The sequence below is a fragment of the Hyperolius riggenbachi genome, chromosome 3, assembly GCF_040937935.1.
Source record: "Hyperolius riggenbachi isolate aHypRig1 chromosome 3, aHypRig1.pri, whole genome shotgun sequence".
Lineage (NCBI taxonomy): Eukaryota > Metazoa > Chordata > Amphibia > Anura > Hyperoliidae > Hyperolius > Hyperolius riggenbachi.
The window spans coordinates 67,848,126-67,871,101 of NC_090648.1; the positions used below are offsets into that span (position 1 = coordinate 67,848,126).

The window sequence follows — 22,976 nt, forward strand, 5'->3', positions numbered from 1 at the left end:
ACAACTGTACAGAAATCAATATTTACACCCTTCACAGAAAAGAAAACAAAACAAAAAAAAGAAAGCGATATTTCTCTACAGGCTCAGGCAGGTTGTTTTGATTTCAATACTGCAATAAAAGATTGGCTAATTTCTACAGAAAGAGGAAAAGGATAGCAAAGGATTAAAATAAGGCCTTTTTGTGGTGGAAAGCCTTTCACAAGCAGCCATAACAGCAAATTATTTTTTCAAGTATAGAATGAGAGACACTTTGCGCCATTAGCAAATTAAGGCAGCTCGGTTGACGGCGGAGCAGCTCGGACCTTCTCCCTTCACAGTTCTCCTATAGGTAGCACCGCTTTCCACAGTTTACATGTAACCGTTAAGAACGACCCAAATGTTAAAGCTTGAGAAACAGCCAAAACTTTCCAGATTCCATAGTTCAAAACTTCCTTGTCTGCCGTCATACCCTGTTGGATACAGGCAGTTGGAAAAAAAAGAGCGACATTGAATAATTCAAAAGCTGTGCAAATGGAAGCCAAGAAATAATAAAAAACAAAAAATATACAGAACACTTAAGACAAAGAAACGAGAAAGTGCAATTGGAGGAATGGACCTTTTTAGAGAAATAGGGGAGGGATCAGAAGCAGCAAGGACTGGTGTTAGGCTAGGCACTTGCGGGTGATTGGTGGCCAGGAAGTGGCTTGCTACATTGTAGCGGCAATGCTAAGCCTATAAATAATGGCTTTTACTCCGACCCCCGAGAGTCGAACCTCAAGGCAGTAAACACGCTCCGACGCCCTGAGGAGATGTCAGTATATCTTCTTCTCTATTTGTGCTATTTCTCTTTTACCTCCACAGTCTGGAATTCTTTTCTGAGTTATATAGTGTTGTTTTTTTTTTTTTTTAAAGTAGGTTTTGTGCTTTTAAAACAAAACAAAATGGTAATAACCCACAGTGGGATCATCACATTCTCTCCTTCATCATAGTCCCACAGTGCTTACATAAGACATATATACATTTTAGCATCAGTATTATTATCTTTTTTTTTCTTTATGTAACTTCCAGTCTCTTCGCCTCGCCCGCCATATTCCTTCATGTCTGCTGTAGAGCTCCTCATTGCGTAGCTAGAGGCACGAGGCTGAAAGGGTCGCAACGTTGGCACAAACTTTTCACAGGAATATCTTCTTCATAAATAGCTTGAAAAATATAGATAACTGCAGTCTCTGTATATAGTGGATTGTTTGCTTTGTTAAAAAAATGAAAGAAAAAAAAACAAAACAAAACCCCAGAAGTCCCAAAAACTTGAATCTTTAAAACTTTCCGGCTGTGCTGTCAGGCACAGTGGTTTGGACAGATATTTTTGGTTGGATAGCAGTCATTGCCCCTGATATAGTTGAGCAGCAGAGTTTTGGCGGTAGGCACAGTGGTTAGAGGTTGTTCAGGCAACGTCATCTTCCAGGCTCACCATTTGTCTCTGCAAAGGCAAAAGGCATCGTTAGATTTGCATTTTTAATAAACGGTACAGCAGTTTAGAGAACTATTAGAAAGAAGCTGGAAAGGTGGAACTTGCATTCACTGTGCACCTGTAGTTTACATAGAACAGCATTGTTGTACTCAAGGACAACTGAAGTGAAAGGGATATAGAGCTGCCATATTTATTTCCTTTTAACCAATGCCAGTTGCCTGTCTGTCCTGCTGTTCCTCTGCATCTAATACTTTTAGCCATAGACCCTGAACAAGCATGCGGCAGATCAGGGGTTTGACATTATTGTCAGATCTGACAAGATTAGCTGCATGCTTGTTTCTGGTGTAATTCAGACACTACTGCAGCCACATAAATCAGTAGGGCTGCCAGGCAACTGGTATTGCTTATAAGGAAATAAAATGGCAGCCTCTCTTATATACCTCTTATTTTAGTTGTCCTTTAAGGGTTACCTGAAGTGACATGTTGAGGTAAACTTGTACAGTGTACTTGTACAGTGCCAAGCCTCCACAGAGGTGGGCTGTGTTCCTTTCTCCCCCCCTTCCTATCACTGTCAGCTGCTCACGTTCACTGGTTGGGCACTTGCTAAGCTTTGCACAGACGGTGCCCCTATGACGTTAAATCGGAGCAAAGCGAATGCCCTCCTCAGATGCGATTAGAGTTTTTGTACACAGAGTAACACCACCACGTGTCAAACGTGGCATTACCAAACAGGCGCTAGTGGCCAGCAACTGGGAGGCTGAACTGCCCGGCAAGCAAGTTCATCCGCTCGTGGAAAAGAGGCCATACCCACAACGCGATTTTTCCTGACAAAACTAAAATTCGTTAAATAATGTTTCACAATGCACTCCACCGGCGCAGATCATTCGCTTTTGAACCACCGTTTAAAGCGGGCGCCAATGTTGTTCAGCCACCCAGCAAACTGGATCACCACAGCAATGAATGAGAAGGATTGTCTTTTTGCTAACCGCACCCACCAGAAGCCACTCACTCAGCTCCACCCTGTTATCCCGGCTACCCTCTCCACTGACCCTATATGCGTCTGTACAGCACTCATGTACTGCAGTGTACAATCGAGTAATGATTCTTAGGGGTGACATTGTTTGAATTGTCTATATTAACATATAATAATGAATTATTAACATAATATATTAATAATAAAAATATTTTATATATTAAGAAAAATACTTAAGTTTTAGTTATGCACCACAAATCTTTGTCACTGACCATATTGCAGGCTCCTAGGTGGCACGATGTTTATTAATATAATACAGGTACTCTTAAGGTTTAGTTGCCTCGGTTTGCAAACCAAATATAAACATGGGGATTCCCGGAGGGCCCTATTACAGACTTGTTTAGCCTTGAGCTTAGAAAGGTACCTCGCTAACCACTAGGGAAAGCCGCTATGGCAATCCCTTGTAACCCTTATATCTCTGCTCTCCCGGGCCACAGAGGAGGATTCCAATTCTTACCGATGGGTAGGAGTATCCCTCCTGACTTCTGCATATGTGGATCTCATCGTCCTCTGTGGTCTTCTGGTACACGGGGTTGTCAAAGTGGATCGTGTTGGTGTTTTTTAACCTCCAGTTTCTCCACAACAGGAAGCCTCCGAAAGCCACTAAGCAGAGAATGACTGGAAATAAAGGAACATGAGCTCGTTACACAATGTATAGGCATTGATAGCGTTTCACAGCAATGTCTGACTCTAATTATCTGTTACTCTAAAGCAAAGTTGTTTATGGAGTGAACAGGCACAGGAGTGAAAATAGTGAAGGAGAACGGAAGGAGTCTGGCACTGTAGTTTATTACAAGCTAAAATGACAGCAGTGCAACGTTTATGAAAGCATTCATGAAGGTGACATGATGCATTACAATCTGGCGTGCAGCAAGTAGCTAAACGTGATGTCACTGTGCATAGTTCAAATGGCTGTACCTGGTTGGGGGAGGCAGCAGGTGTGGGCGCCAGTGTGGTGCACGGCCTAACGACCGTTTCGCAGGGCAAAGTGCCTAGCTTCTTCTGAGGGAAAAGGTGCACAAATGTGGCTAGAACAAAAGCGGACTTAAGTATGCGTGATTCGCATACTTCCGGTCCGCTGTGAAAGGCCTCCCTCCCTCCCGTGATTGGTCCAGACGTGCCCTGTGTAGAGAGGCGAGAAACAGGATAGGCGCGGCCAACTCTAATGATCGCTGGCGTGCATCAGTAGTGATGCTGTGACCATGTGATCCGTGGACACGCCTTCCTATAGGTCGCTAAGCAGCTGGGAACAAGATAGACGCTGCATACAGAAAGGCGTCAGGTGGTTGCTATGGTGAACGGGATGTGGCCATCCCGTATTGGTACTAAAAGGCGCAGCCCACCAATATACAAAATACAGCCCACCAGTGTGAATGGAGGACATGTAGGAGCCGCTGCTAAACAGCGGCTAAAGCGCATGTGAATTCCAGACAAGGAGATATTCTCACATGTCAGGGCTTATTAGCCCAAAAGCTGCAAGCTAAACCAGGCAGGTCGTCTAGAAACCAATATTAGGACAGGAAAGCTGGAGGATAGCAATGTACCCATGGGTGGAGCAAGTGAAGAAAGAAGAGGGAGGAAGAGGAAGAAAGAAAGAGAAGTGAAGTGAAGAAATGTGAAATGAAGGTGTGATGGGTACAATGTGGGGGAAGTGAAGTGAGAAAAGGAGGAAAGGAGCAGTCCGAAGGGCAACCCTAAAGGAGAGGCCAGACTGGTTCAGCTTATGGCAAATTGAAATAGATACACGAAATTTATTAAATGTATTAAGTAAGTTTCATCAATAATAATTAAAATTGAATTGGATCGATGCGGTGGGGAGCAAAAAGGAAAAAGTCCCCATCTGCTTGGATCCAAAAAGGAACAGTGTAATAACGCTGAACCAATAAAAATGGACATAATGCCATAATAGGAACCGTCTAAGGGGCAACAAAGGGTGGTGAGGGCAGAAAGATACTTATAATGAGAACTCAAGGATCGAGGAAACAGGCGAGATCTAAGTAATCGTTGAGACCCAAGGCACCCATAGCATTGGAGCGCAGAATCCATTGCGCTTCTTGTCTGAGCAGGAGCTTTTTCCTATCTCCGCCTCTGCGGGGGACATTGCAAATATCGATAATTGCAAAAGAGAGCAAATCAGGATTCATTTGATGGGCCTCTGTCATATGTTCCACTATCCTAGGGCAACCCTTGCCTTTGGGCAAAAGTCGCGCATGCTCAAGGATGCGTTCTTTCGCCATTCTAGTGGTCTTGCCAATATAAAAACGTTGGCACGGACACCATAGCGCATACACAACGAACTTTGTTCTACATGTGGCAAAAAAAGTTACGTTGTGTGAAATTGGGCCCAATTGGAACATTACCTGTGGAAGAGAACCCGCTCAGCCAAGTGCGCTGTGAATTGGTGCGGAAATCGCTGTGTACCAGAACGTCACCGATTGTTGGTGCTCTCTTGAAGGCCACTAAAGGTTGAGATGGTAAGCTGGCTTTTAACACTGGGTCCTCAAGCAAGATTGACCAACTCTTGCTGAAGGCCCATTTAATTTGTTTGGCCATGGGAGAGAATTCAAAAGAAAAGGCCACTGTCTCCTTAGTTTTGGTGGGGATCTTCCTCCTCACCAGTTCTGACCTATCTCTCACAGTGGCCTTTCTGATGGCTTGATCAAGGTCTTTCTCCTTATAACCTCGAGCCAATAACCGTTGCTTGAGGTCACCTGCCTGTTCTATGAAGTCTTGTAACTCTGTGTTGTTCCTGCGCAAGCGCAGGAATTGACCATAGGGAAGGGACTCAGTGACATGTTTAGGGTGGTAACTGTTTGAATGTAGAATGGTATTGGAGGCTGTCGGTTTGCGATAGCCTTTCGTCAGAATTCCTTCATGGGTAACGGCTAATTCAAGGTCGAGGAAGCATACATTTTCTCGTGACCACTCCATAGTAAATTGCATGTTCACCTCATTATGGTTCAAATACTCTAAGAATGAGTCGAGGAGTGGAATGTCGCCTGACCAAAAGGCCAAGACGTCATCCACATACCTGGACCACATTCTCAGGGCCGAACGGAAAGGATTGTTGTCAGAATGGACATAGAGCTCTTCCCATGCACCCAAGAAAAGATTTGCATAAGTGCAAGCCACCGGTGTCCCCATCGCGGTGCCCGAGACCTGCTGGTACCAAGTTTCATCAAAGAGAAAGGCATTGTGTGTGAGGACGAACTCCAAACATTCACATACAAAATTATTGAAGACAGCATCTTTTGTGTCTCTTTCAAGGTACATTCTAACGGCACTTATACCGTCAATATGTGGAATCCTGCTATACAAACTAGTGACATCGATGGTCACCAACAGGTCTCCCGTGCACCACGATGAGGACCCAAGGCCCTCGAGAACATCAATAGTGTCACTAAGATGTGATGGAATGTGTATTAGGAGTGGCCGGAGAATGTGGTCCAGGTATCTTGACAATCTTTCCGTGACCGATCCCAGACCCGACACAATGGGTCGGCCCGGGGGGTCGGTCAAGGACTTGTGTATTTTTGGTAGACAATACCATACTGGCTTAACCGGGAAGGAAGGCAAAAGGTTAGTTGCTAATGCAGGAGTTAAGCAGCCATAATCTACCCCTCTCCGTAAGAGTGACCTCAGAGCAGTGTGGTAACTGACTGTGGGGTCTCTTTTGAGGGGTGTATAGGTAGTTAAATCTGACAATTGTCGTAGGGCTTCTTTTTTGTAGCTTTCTGTGGAGAGCACTACAACAGACCCTCCTTTGTCCGCTTTGCGGATTGTCAGGTCAGGGCGATTCTTCAGCCAATGGAGGGCCCTAGGATAGTGGAACATATGACAGAGGCCCATCAAATGAATCCTGATTTGCTCTCTTTTGCAATTATCGATATTTGCAATGTCCCCCGCAGAGGCGGAGATAGGAAAAAGCTCCTGCTCAGACAAGAAGCGCAATGGATTCTGCGCTCCAATGCTATGGGTGCCTTGGGTCTCAACGATTACTTAGATCTCGCCTGTTTCCTCGATCCTTGAGTTCTCATTATAAGTATCTTTCTGCCCTCACCACCCTTTGTTGCCCCTTAGACGGTTCCTATTATGGCATTATGTCCATTTTTATTGGTTCAGCGTTATTACACTGTTCCTTTTTGGATCCAAGCAGATGGGGACTTTTTCCTTTTTGCTCCCCACCGCATCGATCCAATTCAATTTTAATTATTATTGATGAAACTTACTTAATACATTTAATAAATTTCGTGTATCTATTTCAATTTGCCATAAGCTGAACCAGTCTGGCCTCTCCTTTAGGGTTGCCCTTCGGACTGCTCCTTTCCTCCTTTTCTCACTTCACTTCCCCCACATTGTACCCATCACACCTTCATTTCACATTTCTTCACTTCACTTCTCTTTCTTTCTTCCTCTTCCTCCCTCTTCTTTCTTCACTTGCTCCACCCATGGGTACATTGCTATCCTCCAGCTTTCCTGTCCTAATATTGGTTTCTAGACGACCTGCCTGGTTTAGCTTGCAGCTTTTGGGCTAATAAGCCCTGACATGTGAGAATATCTCCTTGTCTGGAATTCACATGCGCTTTAGCCGCTGTTTAGCAGCGGCTCCTACATGTCCTCCATTCACACTGGTGGGCTGTATTTTGTATATTGGTGGGCTGCGCCTTTTAGTACCAATACGGGATGGCCACATCCCGTTCACCATAGCAACCACCTGACGCCTTTCTGTATGCAGCGTCTATCTTGTTCCCAGCTGCTTAGCGACCTATAGGAAGGCGTGTCCACGGATCACATGGTCACAGCATCACTACTGATGCACGCCAGCGATCATTAGAGTTGGCCGCGCCTATCCTGTTTCTCGCCTCTCTACACAGGGCACGTCTGGACCAATCACGGGAGGGAGGGAGGCCTTTCACAGCGGACCGGAAGTATGCGAATCACGCATACTTAAGTCCGCTTTTGTTCTAGCCACATTTGTGCACCTTTTCCCTCAGAAGAAGCTAGGCACTTTGCCCTGCGAAACGGTCGTTAGGCCGTGCACCACACTGGCGCCCACACCTGCTGCCTCCCCCAACCAGGTACAGCCATTTGAACTATGCACAGTGACATCACGTTTAGCTACTTGCTGCACGCCAGATTGTAATGCATCATGTCACCTTCATGAATGCTTTCATAAACGTTGCACTGCTGTCATTTTAGCTTGTAATAAACTACAGTGCCAGACTCCTTCCGTTCTCCTTCACTATTTTTGCATTGACTTTGCTCCAGAGTCTTGAGCACGTAGTTTACCTGGTTGTTACCGTCCTGCCTGTCACATATCATTTCCGAGTGCCTGCCAGCCTCCTCCTCCATTTGTATAGGCACAGGAGTGACACCAGAAGATGTCTGCTACCTAAAATACTGGTGGGGTCAATGAGAAGGTTTATACAGTAAGTGCCCGTATGGAAGATGCAGTCATCATACAACCATCTTCGCAATCTCTTTTGCCCTACATTTGAGTACATGGGAGAGGGAAACTTGTTATATAGGGAAGGAGAGCTACACATGGGAGAGGGTCTCTGCTGTATATAGAAGAGGGGAACCTGTTATATAGGGAATGGAGGCTGCATATGGAAGAGGGATGCTACTGTATATGGAAGAGAGGAACTTGGTATATATTGTGGGGCTACACATGGAAGAGGTATGCTGCTGTATATGGAAGAGAGTAACTTGGTATATGGGGATGGGCTACACATGGAAAAGGGATGCTACTGTATATGGAAGAGAGAACTTGGTATATGGGGGGGGGGGGGGGGGGGGGCTACACATGGAAGAGGGATGCTGCTGCCTATTGAAGAATGGAATTTGTTACATAGGAAATGGGGGCTGCATATGGAAGAGGGACGCTACTGTATATAGAGGAGGGGAACTTGGTGTATAAGGGAGGGGCTACACATGGAAGAGGGATGCTGCTGTATATGTAAGAAGAGAACTTGCTAATTAGGGAAGAAGGGCTGCACATGGAAGAGGGGAACTTGTTATATAGGAAAGGGGGGCTACACATTGAAGAGGGGAACTTGCTATATTGGAAAGGGGGCTGCACATTTAAGAGGGGAACTTGCTATATTGGAAAGTGGGGGTTACACATGGGAGAGGGACGCTGCTGCACATGGAAGAGGAGAACTTGTCATATAGGAAAGGGGAGAGGGACGCTGCTGCACATGGAAGAAAGGAACAGCTGTATGCGGATAGGGAAGTAGAGCAGTTTGCATATGGAAGGACGGGGCGTGGCAGTTGGTCTAGGGAAGCAAACAGTACAACTCTGGCTCAGATGGGAATGAGGCCGGTCTCCGGGAACAAGGATAACTGCAGGCCACATAGGTTAGGCCAATTAACCGCTTCCCCCATGGAAGGGAAACTCACACTACAGTGACAATAAATTACATCACATGGGAGAGACAGACACTTACCTATAGGAATGACAATGTATATGGCGTTGGAACGTGCATGGGAGTCGGCTGTCTCCATCTTCACTTCAACATTTTCATTACCTGTAAGAAGGTGAAGGACAGGTCAGCATACTTAGTACTCATGTCAGCAATACTCATCAGCTGTGTGTCTGTATATTGTGCCACACATTCCATTCTCCGCTCGGCACAGTTATGTATATTAGGCCTGATGCACTAAATGGTGGTAAAGTTGCCGTGCGTAGGCAGTGTATGGCAATGTTACTGGTACCAACTGCACCGCCCATTACCGGAATAGAATGTGCATGTTGCTATGGTTAACAGGTATCAATTGGTTAATGAGCGGTGCCCCCTGGCTTTTGTACCGGTAAAATTGCCATGTGCTATTTGTACATGGCAGCTTAAAGAGGAACTCTAACCCAGGATTTAACTTTATCCCAATCATTAGCCAATACCCCCTTTCCCACCAGAAATGTTTTCCTTTTCTCAAATAGCTAATCAGGGGGCTCTGTGTGGATGATATTGTAGTGAAACCCCTCCCACAGTGTGAAATCATGACCATGGTCCTGACAGTTTGCTGTCTGTGAACCTCAGTGCATTGTGGGAAATAACAGCTTTTTCCAACTGCCAATTAATCAACTCTGAACATTCTGTACAGATCACCTGGCAGGACTAAAGATGTCACCACAGTGATACATTTCAGAATGTAAATCAAAGAGAGGTAAGATTTTACAATGGCCAAACACTGGCTAAAATAATTTATAAACGAATATTGTAAAAAAAACAAAAAAACAAACAAACAAACAAAAAAAACAATTGTATTCATTATGTTATTTTCACTACAGGTCCCCTTTACCCACCATTTAGTGCATCAGGGTCCTTGCAGCTTTTTAAAAACTCAAATGCTTTGTGAAGAACGCTCTGAGCGCCTAAAGACGGCTGGAGTCATGTTAAATAAAGGAATTAAACACAACCCAATACATCGCCTCTCTCTGTAAGCCCCTGTATGCAAACTCCAGGCGAAAAGATGCAATTTTGCCACAGCTATGGACTTGTAAATATCATAAATATCATGGTATATCTATAGCCGATTTTTACGCATGCAGGATGAGACTTGTACCTTGGAGTGACACTGTAACAGGTTCTGTGGTGGACAGGTTAGGATTCGCCTTCTCGGTTTGAGGCCTGTTAGCTTTAGTGATTGTCCGACTTGTGGTAGATATTGTAGTGGTTGTAGGCTGTTCTGGCTTGACGGTAGCTGGCCTCCTTGGCATAGTGGTAGTAATCTTTGCCGTGGTTGTTGGTGAAGTAGTAGTTGTAATCTTGGCAAGCATGGTAGTCTTAGGCGTGGTGACAGGGGAAGTAGGTGTTGTCGTGACTGGAGGGGAGGTGACCTTAGTGGAATGTGGAGTAACGAGATCTGAGGAAACAAGCAAAAAAAAACTTTCATTACTATTCTGTCTCGTACGACATATAGAAAGACATGTCCCATTTGACAACCTTCCATTGTGTCATTTCATATAGGATACCTTACCTTTCATACAGCTTTTACCATCTTCCCCAAGATGTTCTCCATCAGGACAAGCACAGGTGTACTTAGGCGAGTTTGCATTAATATGTGGCGCGGGCAGGCACAAGTATTCACAGCCTCCATTAGCACACCAGTTTTTACCTACAAGTTAAAATAAAACTTTCATTATAATAGTCTATTCCTTCCCTTTGGCTAAACAAATCAGTGAGCACATATGTATATCCGAAGACATAACAACAAAGGTTGTTTAGGTGATACCTTTAATGACTAACTGTTCAAGATTCCTTTGCAAGCTTTCGAAACTAAGTTTCTTCTTCAGGCATGTTTCAGAGCTGGATCAGAACCATATGGATCTGATCCAGCTCTGAAACATGCCTGAAGAAGAAACTTAGTTTCAAAAGCTTGCAAAGGAATCTTGAACAGTTAGTCATTAAAGGTATCACCTAAACAACTTTTGTTGTTATGTCTTTCGGATTCTCTCCATGACTAATACCGGACCACACGCAACTGGCTTCACATATGTATACAGTATTTGTTTTTGGAGGGAACATATTTTGCTCCTCAGTAAAGGTTTGGACGCCCTTTAATGGGGAACCTTCGTAATGCTGCTTCACCACAGAATTTCCTTCTCACCTTCAGGCTGTCCTCTGTTATCGTAGAGGACAATGTCTTCCGGAGAGTGCAGATCTTCAGCCACCTTTCTTATCTTGTCTCCTGTCAGTCTGTTAGCGCTGAATATAGCTCCATTGTCAATATCAGTCCAAAAAACAAGATCCTTCAACAACAAAACATAATGCAGATTATTTAGAGATCAGACCAAGAAAATATACAAAGAGCCAGTTAATGTCAGTAATAGCACACTGTAAACTTTCATATAAGTGCTCAGCAATTGTCACTAGACACGATTGTTGGCGATCATTCTGGGCCAAAGGAGTCTCAATGAGAATTTTGTCAGAAACAATAATGAACAATGGTTTTTAACAACAAAAATCTAGCAGGTGGACAAAGCTGTCCCCAAGTGACAAGCAAGAAGAAGTCAAATGGTGACAGTGAAGGGAAAAGGCTGAGCAGTCTTTGGGGTAAATGCAACTGGTTGCATTTGTAGGTTTAAAACGTGTTGGATTCTTCTATCTACTGCAAAGCTGCCCCGTATGCCTGCCACAAACCTTGGTTGTGTTTGTCGGGGTTTGGTCGTGTTTGTCTGCAATAGATATACCTATTTACGATTCTACCCAACTATATTAGACACTGTTGGTTCAGACAATCACTGACTACCCACAACTTGTATGGGGTGGCGAGACATATTTAAACCAAACTTTAAGGACAACTGAAGTGAGAATTATTTCTTGTTAAATAATAGTAGTTGCCTGGCAGCTCTGCTGGTCCATTTGACTGCATTATGCCGGGCATACACGGCTCGTTTATTGCGCCGGATCGAGCCAGCGGCTCGATGCCGGCACATCCCCACTCGTCCGAGCGGATCGATTACCGCTCGTCCCCGCCGGCGCTTCCTTATCACCGCTCGATTCCCTGCCATTGTCCGCCGGCGGGAATCGAGCGGGCGGGGGCCGAGCGGCATGATCGGGCCAGCTGAATATTATCAGATGGCCGGATCAGCTGGTCGATACATGGTACAGAAACGTACCGTGTATCCCCAGCATTAGTGTCTGAATCACACCAGAAACAAGCACGCGGCTAATCTTGTCAGATCTGGCAATAATGTCAGAAACACCTGATCTGCTGCATGCTTGTTCAGGGGCTGTGGCTAAAAGGATTAGTGGCAGAGGATCAGCAGGATAGCCAGGCATCTGGTATTGTTAAAAGGAAATATACATGGCAGCCTCCATATTCTGCACAGTACAGCAGTCCTTTAATCTATAAATAAACAAGGCAAAGTCTAATAGCAATCAGGGTGATAAGCGAATACAAACAGTATATAGAAGCTAGCTGGTGAATGGAATGTGTGTTTTGTGGGCCAAACGCGCCTGGCCAGCTAAACAAAAGCTCTCAGTCCCTTCCCTCCAATAGCAAATAGTGGGCGGGTTAATCAAACACCCACACGGATGATTTGAATCGGATAATTGAAAAGATCCGGATCTTTGATCCGAATCTCGGATCATTTTACAAGGGAAGCATGGGGGGGGGGGGTGAAATGACTAGCAGGACAGGAGAAGAGGAGGGGGGAGGACACACAGAGAAGGGGAGAAGATGGAAAGAGGGCAATGAGTGGACAGAGAAGGGAGGAGGGAAGCAGAGAGCATAAATGTTTGTTTGCACACAATAACCACATGCTGCAATCATATGCTTTACAAATCTTTCACCTACATGTTCATCTGTATAACTTGAATGGAAACGTCGCACAGTGAAAGAAAGCATTCCCAGAAGATAAGTGCAGCTGTTTAGTGCCGAGTGCAGGAGGATCATATTGCGCTGCACAGTGCCTGCAAAGTTACTGAGCTGTGCTGAGCCAAAAGTTTTCAATGTGTTCACTGTGCACAGCTAGGAACAGACAGCCTATAATGGGCAGCACATTTCAGCCAGTATGTGTGCTCTACATATATCTGGCAGTGGCACCGATGTCCCCTCTACCTGTCTCTGCAAGGCCGGCTGGCTCCCCTGAGTCCCCTCCAACAGAGTGATCCATCTCTGCTCTGCTTCCAGGACCATGCTGCCCGCTGAGAGGGGGCGTGTCTCTCCTGGCCCCGCCCCTTTTGCAATCCGAATCACTCATTTTGATGATTCGGATGATTCGACTCACGAAATAGATTCGGATCAAAGATCCGAATCGTTCATGATCCGGACAACACTACTCTACAGTTCAGTAGAAAACATGTGAGAACAGACTTGTAGTTCACAGAAAGTAGGTAGTGAATAATCATAAGACCAAGATCTGCTAATAGGAACTGCTCAGATACTAGCGGTGGCCAGTCTGCATGGATAGGTGCACAGCTGCAGGCAAACACAGCGACACAATTCATGTTTGAGCGTAAATGTTTGAGCGTAATTTTCAAATAATGTACCATTGAAAATAAGCCTTGTTATTCTGGGTTTACTTGGCCTTTAAAAATGCTTAACACTTTTAACATTGCCAAACTATATCTCCAATTAACAGGGAAAGTTTGCAGCAGCTCACAAATGGATCCTTCAGATACAAAGAGGGTCTAAAATGAGTCATCAGTGAAGGTAATCTGGAAGTGCACACACTGCTTTAGGACTGTCACAGAGGGTGAATTGACTGATGGGAAAAAAGCCAGTTTATTCCGTGTATTTAAAGGAATATTAACTCACCTCAAAGATGGTGAGGCCGAATGGGTGAGATAAGCTGTCCTCATCAGATAGGACTTTCCTCCTGCTTCCTCCGGTAACATCAATGCTAGACAGAGTGTGCAACTTGGAATCAACCCAATACAATCGTTGATGGAGCAGGTCTATAAAAATGGGGAAAAAAATATTATCGTTTGATGATCTGGCAGCCATAAACCATACCGTACAAAGGTTTCAGCACATGTATAGATACTGCGTGAGGGGTGGTTCACACGAACATTTTGTTGGTATTAAACATGGCACGTTTTAATAGTAACGTTTTTTAGGTTTCTACTGCCGTCCCATGCAAGTGAATGGGAGTATTTTGTAGAAGTCTTTTGCAGGCATTCATGAAAGCCTGTCAGTAGATCCCGGCATCTTATCTCAAAAACAACATGCAGCTTCTAGAAGTCATTTGCAGTTCCTGGTGTTGTTTGAATGCCAGCAAAAGCCACAAAAAGTCAACGAAAGCCCAAATCCCAGCCCTTTCCCTACACCAGGGGTCTCAAACTCAATTTACCTGGAGGCCGCAGGAGGCAAAATCAGGATGAGGCTGGGCCGCATAAGGGACACAAAAAAGTCCTCAAATGTCATTATTAACAGTTTTAATTATTTCTTCTGAACATGAAGTGTCCTACCTTATAGTTCGCTTCAGTGCTCCCATTACAAGTAATCCGCCGCATCCCCGCCGCAAAACAAGGCCTGCAGAGCCCTCAAATCGCCCGGGGGGCAATCCGCCAGCATTTCCTAGAAGGGGCAGAGCTTTCAGCTTCAGCTCTACCCCTCCTGACGTCAATCGCGGCAGATTGCCGCCTCTGCCCGCCCCTCTCGTTCTTCCTTCACAGAGAGGGGCGGGGAGAGGCAGCGAACCATGCGGCGATTGACGTCAGGAGGGGCAGAGCTACAGCTGGAAGCTCTGCCCCTCAGCGCAGTCTTGGATGTTTTCCCGGGGGATTTGGGGGCTCTGCAGCCCTCATTTAGCAGCGGGATGTGGCGGATTACTTGGGAGCACTGAAGCGAACTATAAGGTAAAATAGTTCGCTTCCGTGTCTCTTTTGCCGGCGCGGGCCACAAAATATTGTACCGAAAGCCGCAAATGGCCCGCCGGGCCGCGAGTTTGAGACCCCTGCCCTACACCCACTTCCTGCAAAAGCCACTACTAGCCCAGAAAATGCAAAGCTCTCCTGAAAGCCATTAAAAGCCTTCAAAAGCCATTAATAGCCAAGCTGTTAAACCGCTGGCATTTTTTAAAGAAAAAAAAAAAACATGCGTTTGAACGAGACGCTGAGCAGAAGCCCATGTGTACCAGCCCTAACAAGTAGCCATTGATTACTTACCCAGAGTAATGCCATTGGGCCACTGAATGTCTTCACTGACAAGAGTCTGCCTGGCATTGCCGTTCAGACCTCCCTTCTCGATCTTGGCAGGAGAACCCCAGTCGGTCCAGTACATGAAGCTGAAAAACAAGCATAAAAGTCAACACCACAGTGCTAGACAAATAGCCACACCATTGTAGTGACATAGATTGTCCTTCTTATATTAAACAGAACTCAAGCTGTTCTGACCAGCCCATCAACAAGACTGGTGTCCTTTTATCATGAATAGCCACGACACACCGTCTGCGATCTATGCGGTTATCTAAACAGTATTTCAGAATTGCCTATAGGCTCCTGGAAAGCACTGCTTGGCTCTAAACTGGACTATTGCCCATCCTCCCTTGTGTCCTATATTCTTGTAAAATTTCCCCCTCCGTGCCTCATTTTCTTCTATTAAAAAGGGAACCTGAAGCGGTATATGGAGGCTGCCATATTTATTTCCTGTTAAGCAATACCAGTTGCCTGGCAGTGTTGCTGATCATTCTGGCATCAATAGTGTCTGAATCACAATCGCACAACTGAAACAAACATGCAGCTAATCTCGTCTTGGTTTTTGTCCTCTAAACCTGGGTGTGTCTTGTAGTCCAAAAATACGGTATGCTGCTACGGTAGATTTTAGCACAAATGTGTAAAAGTTGGGAGGGGCTGAGGAAAACAAATAAATAGTACCTTAGGTACTGCCTTCCCTATGATGTGTTACCCAAAATACTATTCGTCAACAGCCTACAAAGTTCCCTTAATGATACTTAAGAGCCTGCGCTTACCCTTTGGATGGGTCCACTACAATGTCCCGTGGCTTGCCCAAGCCTTCCCTGAGTAGAGTTTTGCGCTTGGTTCCCTCAGTGTTGGCCACAGAAATGGTGCCGTAGTGAGTGTCGGTCCAGTAGATGTTGGCATGGATCCAGTCCACGGCAATACCTTCCGGAGACTGGATTTCATTCTCGATGATGGTTTCATGGTGAGACAAGTTGTGAGCCTTGTCCATTAAGGCACTGCAGAGGAAGAAAAGAGAACATGTAACAACCATTTCACAATGCTCTGTACGTCCGACTCTATTCCATTGCATGAACATCGGCATTACCTGTAAATTTTCTTCTGGGTCAGGTCAGACCAGTAGATTTTATTGTTGACTATCTCTGTATCTAGGGCCACCACATTCTTGAGGCGGGGAATGAAGCTGGTGTACTCTCTCTTGTCCAGAGTCATCTTCCTCACTTCGTGGCGGTTAGTGAAGAACAAGTAGGCCACCGATTCTGCAAAGCCAATGAAAAAGCAGCTTTAGACAGACGTCCTCACTAAATAGTTTACATATGCACTCGGAAGAACAACAGCTGAAGATCATGTAAGTAGATCTGGAGTAGCAGCATTTCAGTCGCAACCTCTCGTCCCCTTTTGTTATGCCAGTGATCAGTGTAGGGGTGGAAAGGGCAGTTACGGTAGAATTTATATTATAAATAGATGTGAGTGGGAAGGGAGTAGTGGCAAAGCACAAAGCCCCCCCCCCCCCCCCGGATCTTCTCCATCTTGCAGAGTAAACGCATACCATCTGCATCCAGTCTATACGGCATACCTGGTTGCCCATCACATGATACGCATTGGGAGCCCGAGAAAGACAGCATAGAGTGTGCAGCTGCAGGGAAGAAGGGGAGGCTTGACGCAGCACTGGAGGAGGTACATAATACATTGCTGAACTCTGCAGAAGGAGGAGGAGCTATGAGCTTTCTCATGCTACATGGAGGTGGTAAAATCAAAACTGGATGTGTGTAGCAGGCTTAAGACCAGATCACAAGGCTTTTCCCAGTCAAAACTGTTTTTGCTTCTGTTTACTTTTCAGTAATTCAACAAGCTGTTTGTCAAGCTCATTTACATTAATAACTTCAGAACGTTTCTTAGTAGATTTAGTAGTACTATATGGTGTCTGCGTGGGCTTCTTCCGGGCACACCAAGTTAACTGGCTTCCCAATAAAATTGGCCTTAGACTATGATGGACATATTACACTGGTAGGGATTAGACTGTGAGCTCCTCTGAGGGACAGTTAGTACGAAGACTATATATACTATGTACAGTGCTGTGGAAGTTGTCTACACTATATAAAATACTAAATAATGATAATAATGACACTCACCAATCCCCTTGCAGGAGCCGGTTGCGGGGTCCATCTGGTAGCCCTCGCTGCATTCACATTTATAGCTTCCTTCTAAGTTAATGCATATCTGGCTGCATGTGTCGGGTTCCGCACATTCATCAATATCTGCGTGAAACACAAAAGGATAAAACTTGTATAAATACACAATGGGCCAGTCTGCAATCAAAGCTAAGCATGGTTGTATGAATGTACATGGATGTACAAAATGCAGAAATTGAAGCAATTGTGAGGAGGTACAACATTTTGCAACCCACAATCTTCAGTTGCCAGGTATTGTTCAGATACTCAGATGCCACCTGACACATCCTGTAAGCTTAATGTAAGCCTGTGTCCAAGTGTTAGGCTCGAGTCATACACCGTGCACACGCGCCCTTATTATGTTGCTCTCATTGGCCAACTCTCACTAGACAGCTGCCCACTAATAACTAGAGATGGTGACATTAGGCCAATGGGAGCAGCTTGGTGAGGGAGCAAAGCTCAGGCATAACTTACAACATAGGCCTGAGCCTTACTCCACAAACCGTGAGAAACAAATTTCTTTTGACTGATCAATGTGTTTTTTTTAGAATTTTGGGTATTGCTCTTCATCCACCTCTAACTAAAAGTTAATGCCAAAGTTATGCTTTAAGAAGATCTCCCTGCCAAGGTCATGATTTGAGTAGATCTCCCTGCCAAGGTCATGCTTTGAGTAGATCTCCCTGCCAAGGTCATGCTTTGAGTAGATCTCCCTGCCAAGGTCATGCTTTGAGTAGATCTCCCTGCCAAGGTCATGCTTTGAGTAGATCTCCATGCCAAGGTCATGATCTGAGTAGATCTCCCTGCTAAGGTCATGATTTGAGTAGATCTCCCTGCTAAGGTCATGATTTGAGCTAATCTCCCTGCCAAGGTCATGGTTTGAGTAGATCTTCCCGCCATGACCATGCTTTTTTTTCTTTTTTGCTAATGGCTGGGGAAATGGGAGAGTTTCAAACCCATCTTTAGATTAAAAACATATTCCTTCCTCTTCTAGTCCAGCGCAAGCAGAGGATACAAAGCATTTTGTAAATCACTGTGGTGAATGTTGGTTCAATGGAAAGGAAAAACAAACTAAAGAGTTACCTTCACATTTTTTTTCTCCTACAAGCTTATAGCCTTCTGGGCACAAACATTCGTAGCCAAGCTTTAGGTCTTTGCAGATATCGGAGCAGCCGCCATTGTTTCTCATGCACTCATTTTCAGCTTGAAGAAGAAAAAGGAGAAGTTAATACTTGAGGATCTGTCGAAAAGCTCAGAGAAGAACCACAGATATAAAGCAATGCAGAAAAGGGTGGGCCTCACAGAGTGGAAGTGGCTATATTACAGAGACACACCATTGGTAGTGGCACTAATACAGCAATGGGAAACTCACCACATAACTTGAATGGTTCATCGCTATAGTCTCTGCAGTCTCGGTGAGTATCACAGACTTGACTCATGTGGATGCACTCCCCGCTGAGGCATTGGAATTTCTCTGGACCCTCACATTTTGTCACTGAAGAAATAAAAAAAAAAACAAATATGAGCGTACAGCCACAAAATATATGTTTTTTCCCATTTACACAAATTGTTTAAAAGACACCTGATCTGAGAAGATATGGAGGCTGCCATATTTTTTTCCTTGTAAGCAATACCAGTTGCCTGGCTATCCTGTTGATCCTCTGCCTGTAATACATTTAGCCATAGACCCTGAACAAGCATGCAGCAGATCAGGTGTTTCTGACGTTACTGTCAGATCTGACAAGATTAGCTGCATGCTTGGTTCTGGTGTTATTCAAACAATACTGCAGCCAAATAGACCAGCAGGGCTGCCAGGCAACTGGAATTGTTTAAAAGGAAATTAAAATGGCAGCCTCCATATTATTCTCACTACAGTTGTCCTTTAAACAATGCACATTGCCTGGCTATCCTACTGCTCCTCTGCCACGAATACTTTCAGCCACAGACCTGAACAAGCATGCAGCAGATCAGGTGTTTGACTGCATTTGCCGCCTGCTTGTTTAAGGTTGTGATTCAGAAACTACTGATGCATGAAAGATCAGCAGGATGTCAGGCAAATTGAATTGTTTAAAAGAAAATAAATATGGCAGCCTCCATATCCCTCTCACTTCAAGTGTCCTTTAGGCCCCTTTTCCACTTGCGCGCTGCACCGCCCTGCATTACACTTTCCCACTGCAAGGGCCATGCAAGTCTATGGAGACTCACACACTTCATGCAATGCGATGCACCAGAAGTATCAAAGTCATTTTCATCCGCCACGCCTGAGTTCACACAATCATGGGTGCGTCGCTTTAAATGTTCCCCTGGGTGGATAGATATTATTATTTAGTATTTATATAGCGCTGACGTCTTCCGCAGCGCTGTACAAAGTATATTGCCTTGTCACTTAGCTGTCCCTCAGAGGAGCTCACAATCTAATTCCTACCATAGTCATATGCTTACGTATGTATCGTATAGTGTATGTATTGTAGCCTAGAGCCAATTTAGGGGGAAGCCAATTAACTTATCTGTATGTTTTTGGGATGTGGGAGGAAACCGGAGTTCCTGGTGGAAACCCACGCAGACATAGGGAGGACATACAAACTCTGTGCAGATAGTGCCCTGCCTGGGATTAGAACCGAGGAGCCAGCGCTGCATGGCAAGAATGCTAACCACTGCGCCACCATGCCGCCCACTACACCACGATAAGATGTAAAGCTTACCATTTACACATCCAAACTCATCACTGCCATCGTCACAGTCGTAGTTTTGGTTGCACTGCAGGCTGCCGTGGATACATTTGCCATCGTTACACTGGAACTGATCTGGGCTGCAGGTTGGTTTTTCTGTTAAAGCACAAAACACACATAAGTTTCCTATAGAATTAGCGAGAGCCGTCATCAGCAAGAGCAGTGCAGCAGGTCCCTGTGAAGCCCTGCCCAGCCACGTACCACAGTTCTTTTCATCGGACTTGTCCTTGCAGTCGAACCCTCCGTCGCACTTCCAGCTCAGATGAATGCATTCGCCGCTGCCGCAGTGGAACTCCAGGTTGGAGCAAGGCTTGTCGGTGCGGAGAGGCTCTTTGCCCTCACAGTTCTCCTCGTCAGAGCCATCGTCACAGTCAGGATCCCCATCGCAGGTCCACAACTTAGGGATGCACATGCTGGAGTTCTTACAGTTAAAAAAGTTTGGGCTGCAGGTGGGGGGTGGGCAGGAGTGCTCATCGCTGCCGTCGTCACAGTCGTGGTCCCCGTCGCACACATAGTCCAGAGAGATGCACTTCCCATTGCCACACTGAAACTCTTCATCGGAGACGCACAACTTAGCAGCTGAAACAAAAGAGAGTCCAAATTAGATACACACAGTAAACTCCACTTACACTAACAAAATAGCTATAGACAGGTTAGAGCCGCAGATTTGTTTCTATAATTCCAGTCTATAGCCAGCTATGCATTTCTAAAGCTAACTGTAAGCCTGAGTTGTACTGGTCTTCAATCACGGAGTCTGTACGCTGTTTGCAGTATAAATAGCGCAAGTATTTTTCTTTTTAATTAATTAATGTAAAATCTGAACAAAATAGAAATCATAAAAATATCCTGTTCCTGTTGATGGTTGATAGTTTTGTCCCTGTGGGCCAGGGGTCCCCAAACTTTTTCGGTCAAGGGCCGGGTCAACATACTTCAGACTGCCAGGGGGCCAGAACATACAACATTACATTAATCTAGGTATTGATTCCCCCCAACCAGGCCTGGAGGAGAACTCCCAGCAGCAGCCATTCAGTCATTTGGCACCCAAAGAACGTCTTTGTGCACCAGACAGTGAAGCATACCCAGGTGACAACCTGCCGTCCGGTTGGACAGCAGTGTCACCTGATGCAGAGTTGGATTGGTAGCCAGCGAATGACTGCTTGCTAGCTTCTACAGTATGTGGATGGGTGGTGCCAGCACTGCTATTCTATATGCAGGGCGCTAATATTTAAAGGTACATTGGGCCACATCTATAAGATTTGTGTTTGGGGGCCAGTGAAAAAGCCTTGGGGGTCCGCATTCGGCCTGCGGGCCGTAGTTTTGGGACCACTGCTGTGAGGTGACCGAAAATGCTTTAAGGCCTTTTGATTTTGGCCCATCTAGATTTGGCAGCCCCTTTCTTACTTGGGCTTTGATGCAGGAAACTAGGCTAAATATACCGCGCACATACACAGTGCGGGTTAATATTACCAAGCGCTGTCATGCAGCGTAGCATGCGCAAGTGCAGCGCAATGTGCTCGTAGCGCGACCGTTGTACTCCAGTAGCGCGACCACTACTATGGTAATTACCGCAGTAGCGACCACGCTACTGGAGTACCACAGTTGTGATACGCACGGTAATATTAACCCGCGCTGTGTGGGCATGGTATATTTAGCGCAGTTTCCTGCATCAAGGCCTTGGTGTGGTGGTACAAAGACACAGTGGATTACTTCAGCACTGAAGTATTTTCGAACAAGATTACAAGCAATACGTACCACATTCCTTCTCGTCTGAGCCATTCTCACAGTCCTCTTGCCCATCACACTTCCATTTCAAAGGAATACAGCGATTGATCCTCCCACCACAGCTGAACTGGTCGGGGCTGCATGTCCTTGTCCCTAAGAAAAGACCAATAACATGTTACAAGGTAACACACAGCCATCTTGAAAGACCTTTTTAATCAGTTTCCCACAAAGCTCGGAGATTCCAGTTATTTTCCCCTAACTTACGGCAAGTCTCGGGGGACTCATCAGACCCGTCCCGGCAGTCCTCATTGCCGTCACAGATCCACTTGTAAGGCATGCATCTCCCATCTTCACACTGGAACTCATTCCTGTCACATTTAGAAGACCCTACAATACAAAATAATGAATAATGTTAAAGACCAGCTGTAGTAAAAACAACATAATGAATTAAAATGCTTATTTTTTATTTTTTTTACAATGTTGATTTATAGATTATTTAGACAGTGTTTGCCCGTTGTAAAATCTTTCCTCTGCCCGATTTACATTCTGAAATTTATCACTGGTGGAGACATCTTTAATTCTGCCAGGGGATCTGTACCGAATGTTCGTTACTGAGAGTTATATGCACAGAGGGAGATATTCCTTGCTTGGCAGTTGGGAAAAGGTGTTATTTCCCACAATGCAATGAGGTGCACAGAGTGCAAACTGTCTGGACCATGGTCATGACATCACACTGTGGGAGGGGTTTCACCACAATATCAGACAGACAGACACCCCCCCCCCCCCCCCACCCGACGAGCTATAGTGATTGGTATTAGCACAAGGCTTTATGGATACTGCAAGTGGATTTGGGTAGTAAAATCGCTGCAAAATCAATTTGTACAGAGACTGAAAAGCGATTTTTGTAGCGATCCTATCTCTCTATTGCAGTGAAAAAGCTCCAAAAACGCTGCAGGTATTTCAGGAAATCACCATCGCTACTGTGGGATCACCTCCATGGACTTTCATTAACCTATTGCTTTTGGAATCGCCCGCGATTACATAACGCAGCAGAAAGTGCTGTAGTGGGCCCCAGGCTTAATATTTAGGAAATCCACCGACTGTTCATCAGATAAGACATGATGATGATGAGATAAAGGTCTTGTAAGGAAGTCAAGCATAAAATCGTACTAACAGAACATGAAACTACCCATAGGGCAGACGTGTCGAGTCAGATCCCGTGCACAC

General features: G+C 45.2%; 1 protein-coding gene across 1 annotated transcript in view; it reads right to left on the reverse strand.

Annotated features, from left to right (window-relative positions):
- Nucleotides 1–869: 869 nt before the first annotated feature.
- LDLR (low density lipoprotein receptor) overlaps nt 870–22,976 on the reverse strand; it is a 38,131-nt gene continuing 16,024 nt past the window's right edge. Inside the window, exons 2-18 of the mRNA XM_068274324.1 lie at nt 22,014–22,136; nt 21,780–21,902; nt 20,229–20,606; nt 20,001–20,123; nt 18,671–18,793; nt 18,382–18,501; nt 17,263–17,388; nt 16,218–16,389; nt 15,901–16,128; nt 15,098–15,216; nt 13,746–13,885; nt 11,091–11,232; nt 10,461–10,598; nt 10,047–10,346; nt 8,930–9,010; nt 2,938–3,098; nt 870–1,456 (exon numbers count right to left, since the gene is read on the reverse strand). Coding sequence (XP_068130425.1) covers nt 1,421–1,456; nt 2,938–3,098; nt 8,930–9,010; nt 10,047–10,346; nt 10,461–10,598; nt 11,091–11,232; nt 13,746–13,885; nt 15,098–15,216; nt 15,901–16,128; nt 16,218–16,389; nt 17,263–17,388; nt 18,382–18,501; nt 18,671–18,793; nt 20,001–20,123; nt 20,229–20,606; nt 21,780–21,902; nt 22,014–22,136 — 2,633 coding nt within the window. The 3' untranslated portion in view covers nt 870–1,420. The remainder of the gene's footprint in view (nt 1,457–2,937; nt 3,099–8,929; nt 9,011–10,046; nt 10,347–10,460; nt 10,599–11,090; nt 11,233–13,745; nt 13,886–15,097; nt 15,217–15,900; nt 16,129–16,217; nt 16,390–17,262; nt 17,389–18,381; nt 18,502–18,670; nt 18,794–20,000; nt 20,124–20,228; nt 20,607–21,779; nt 21,903–22,013; nt 22,137–22,976) is intronic.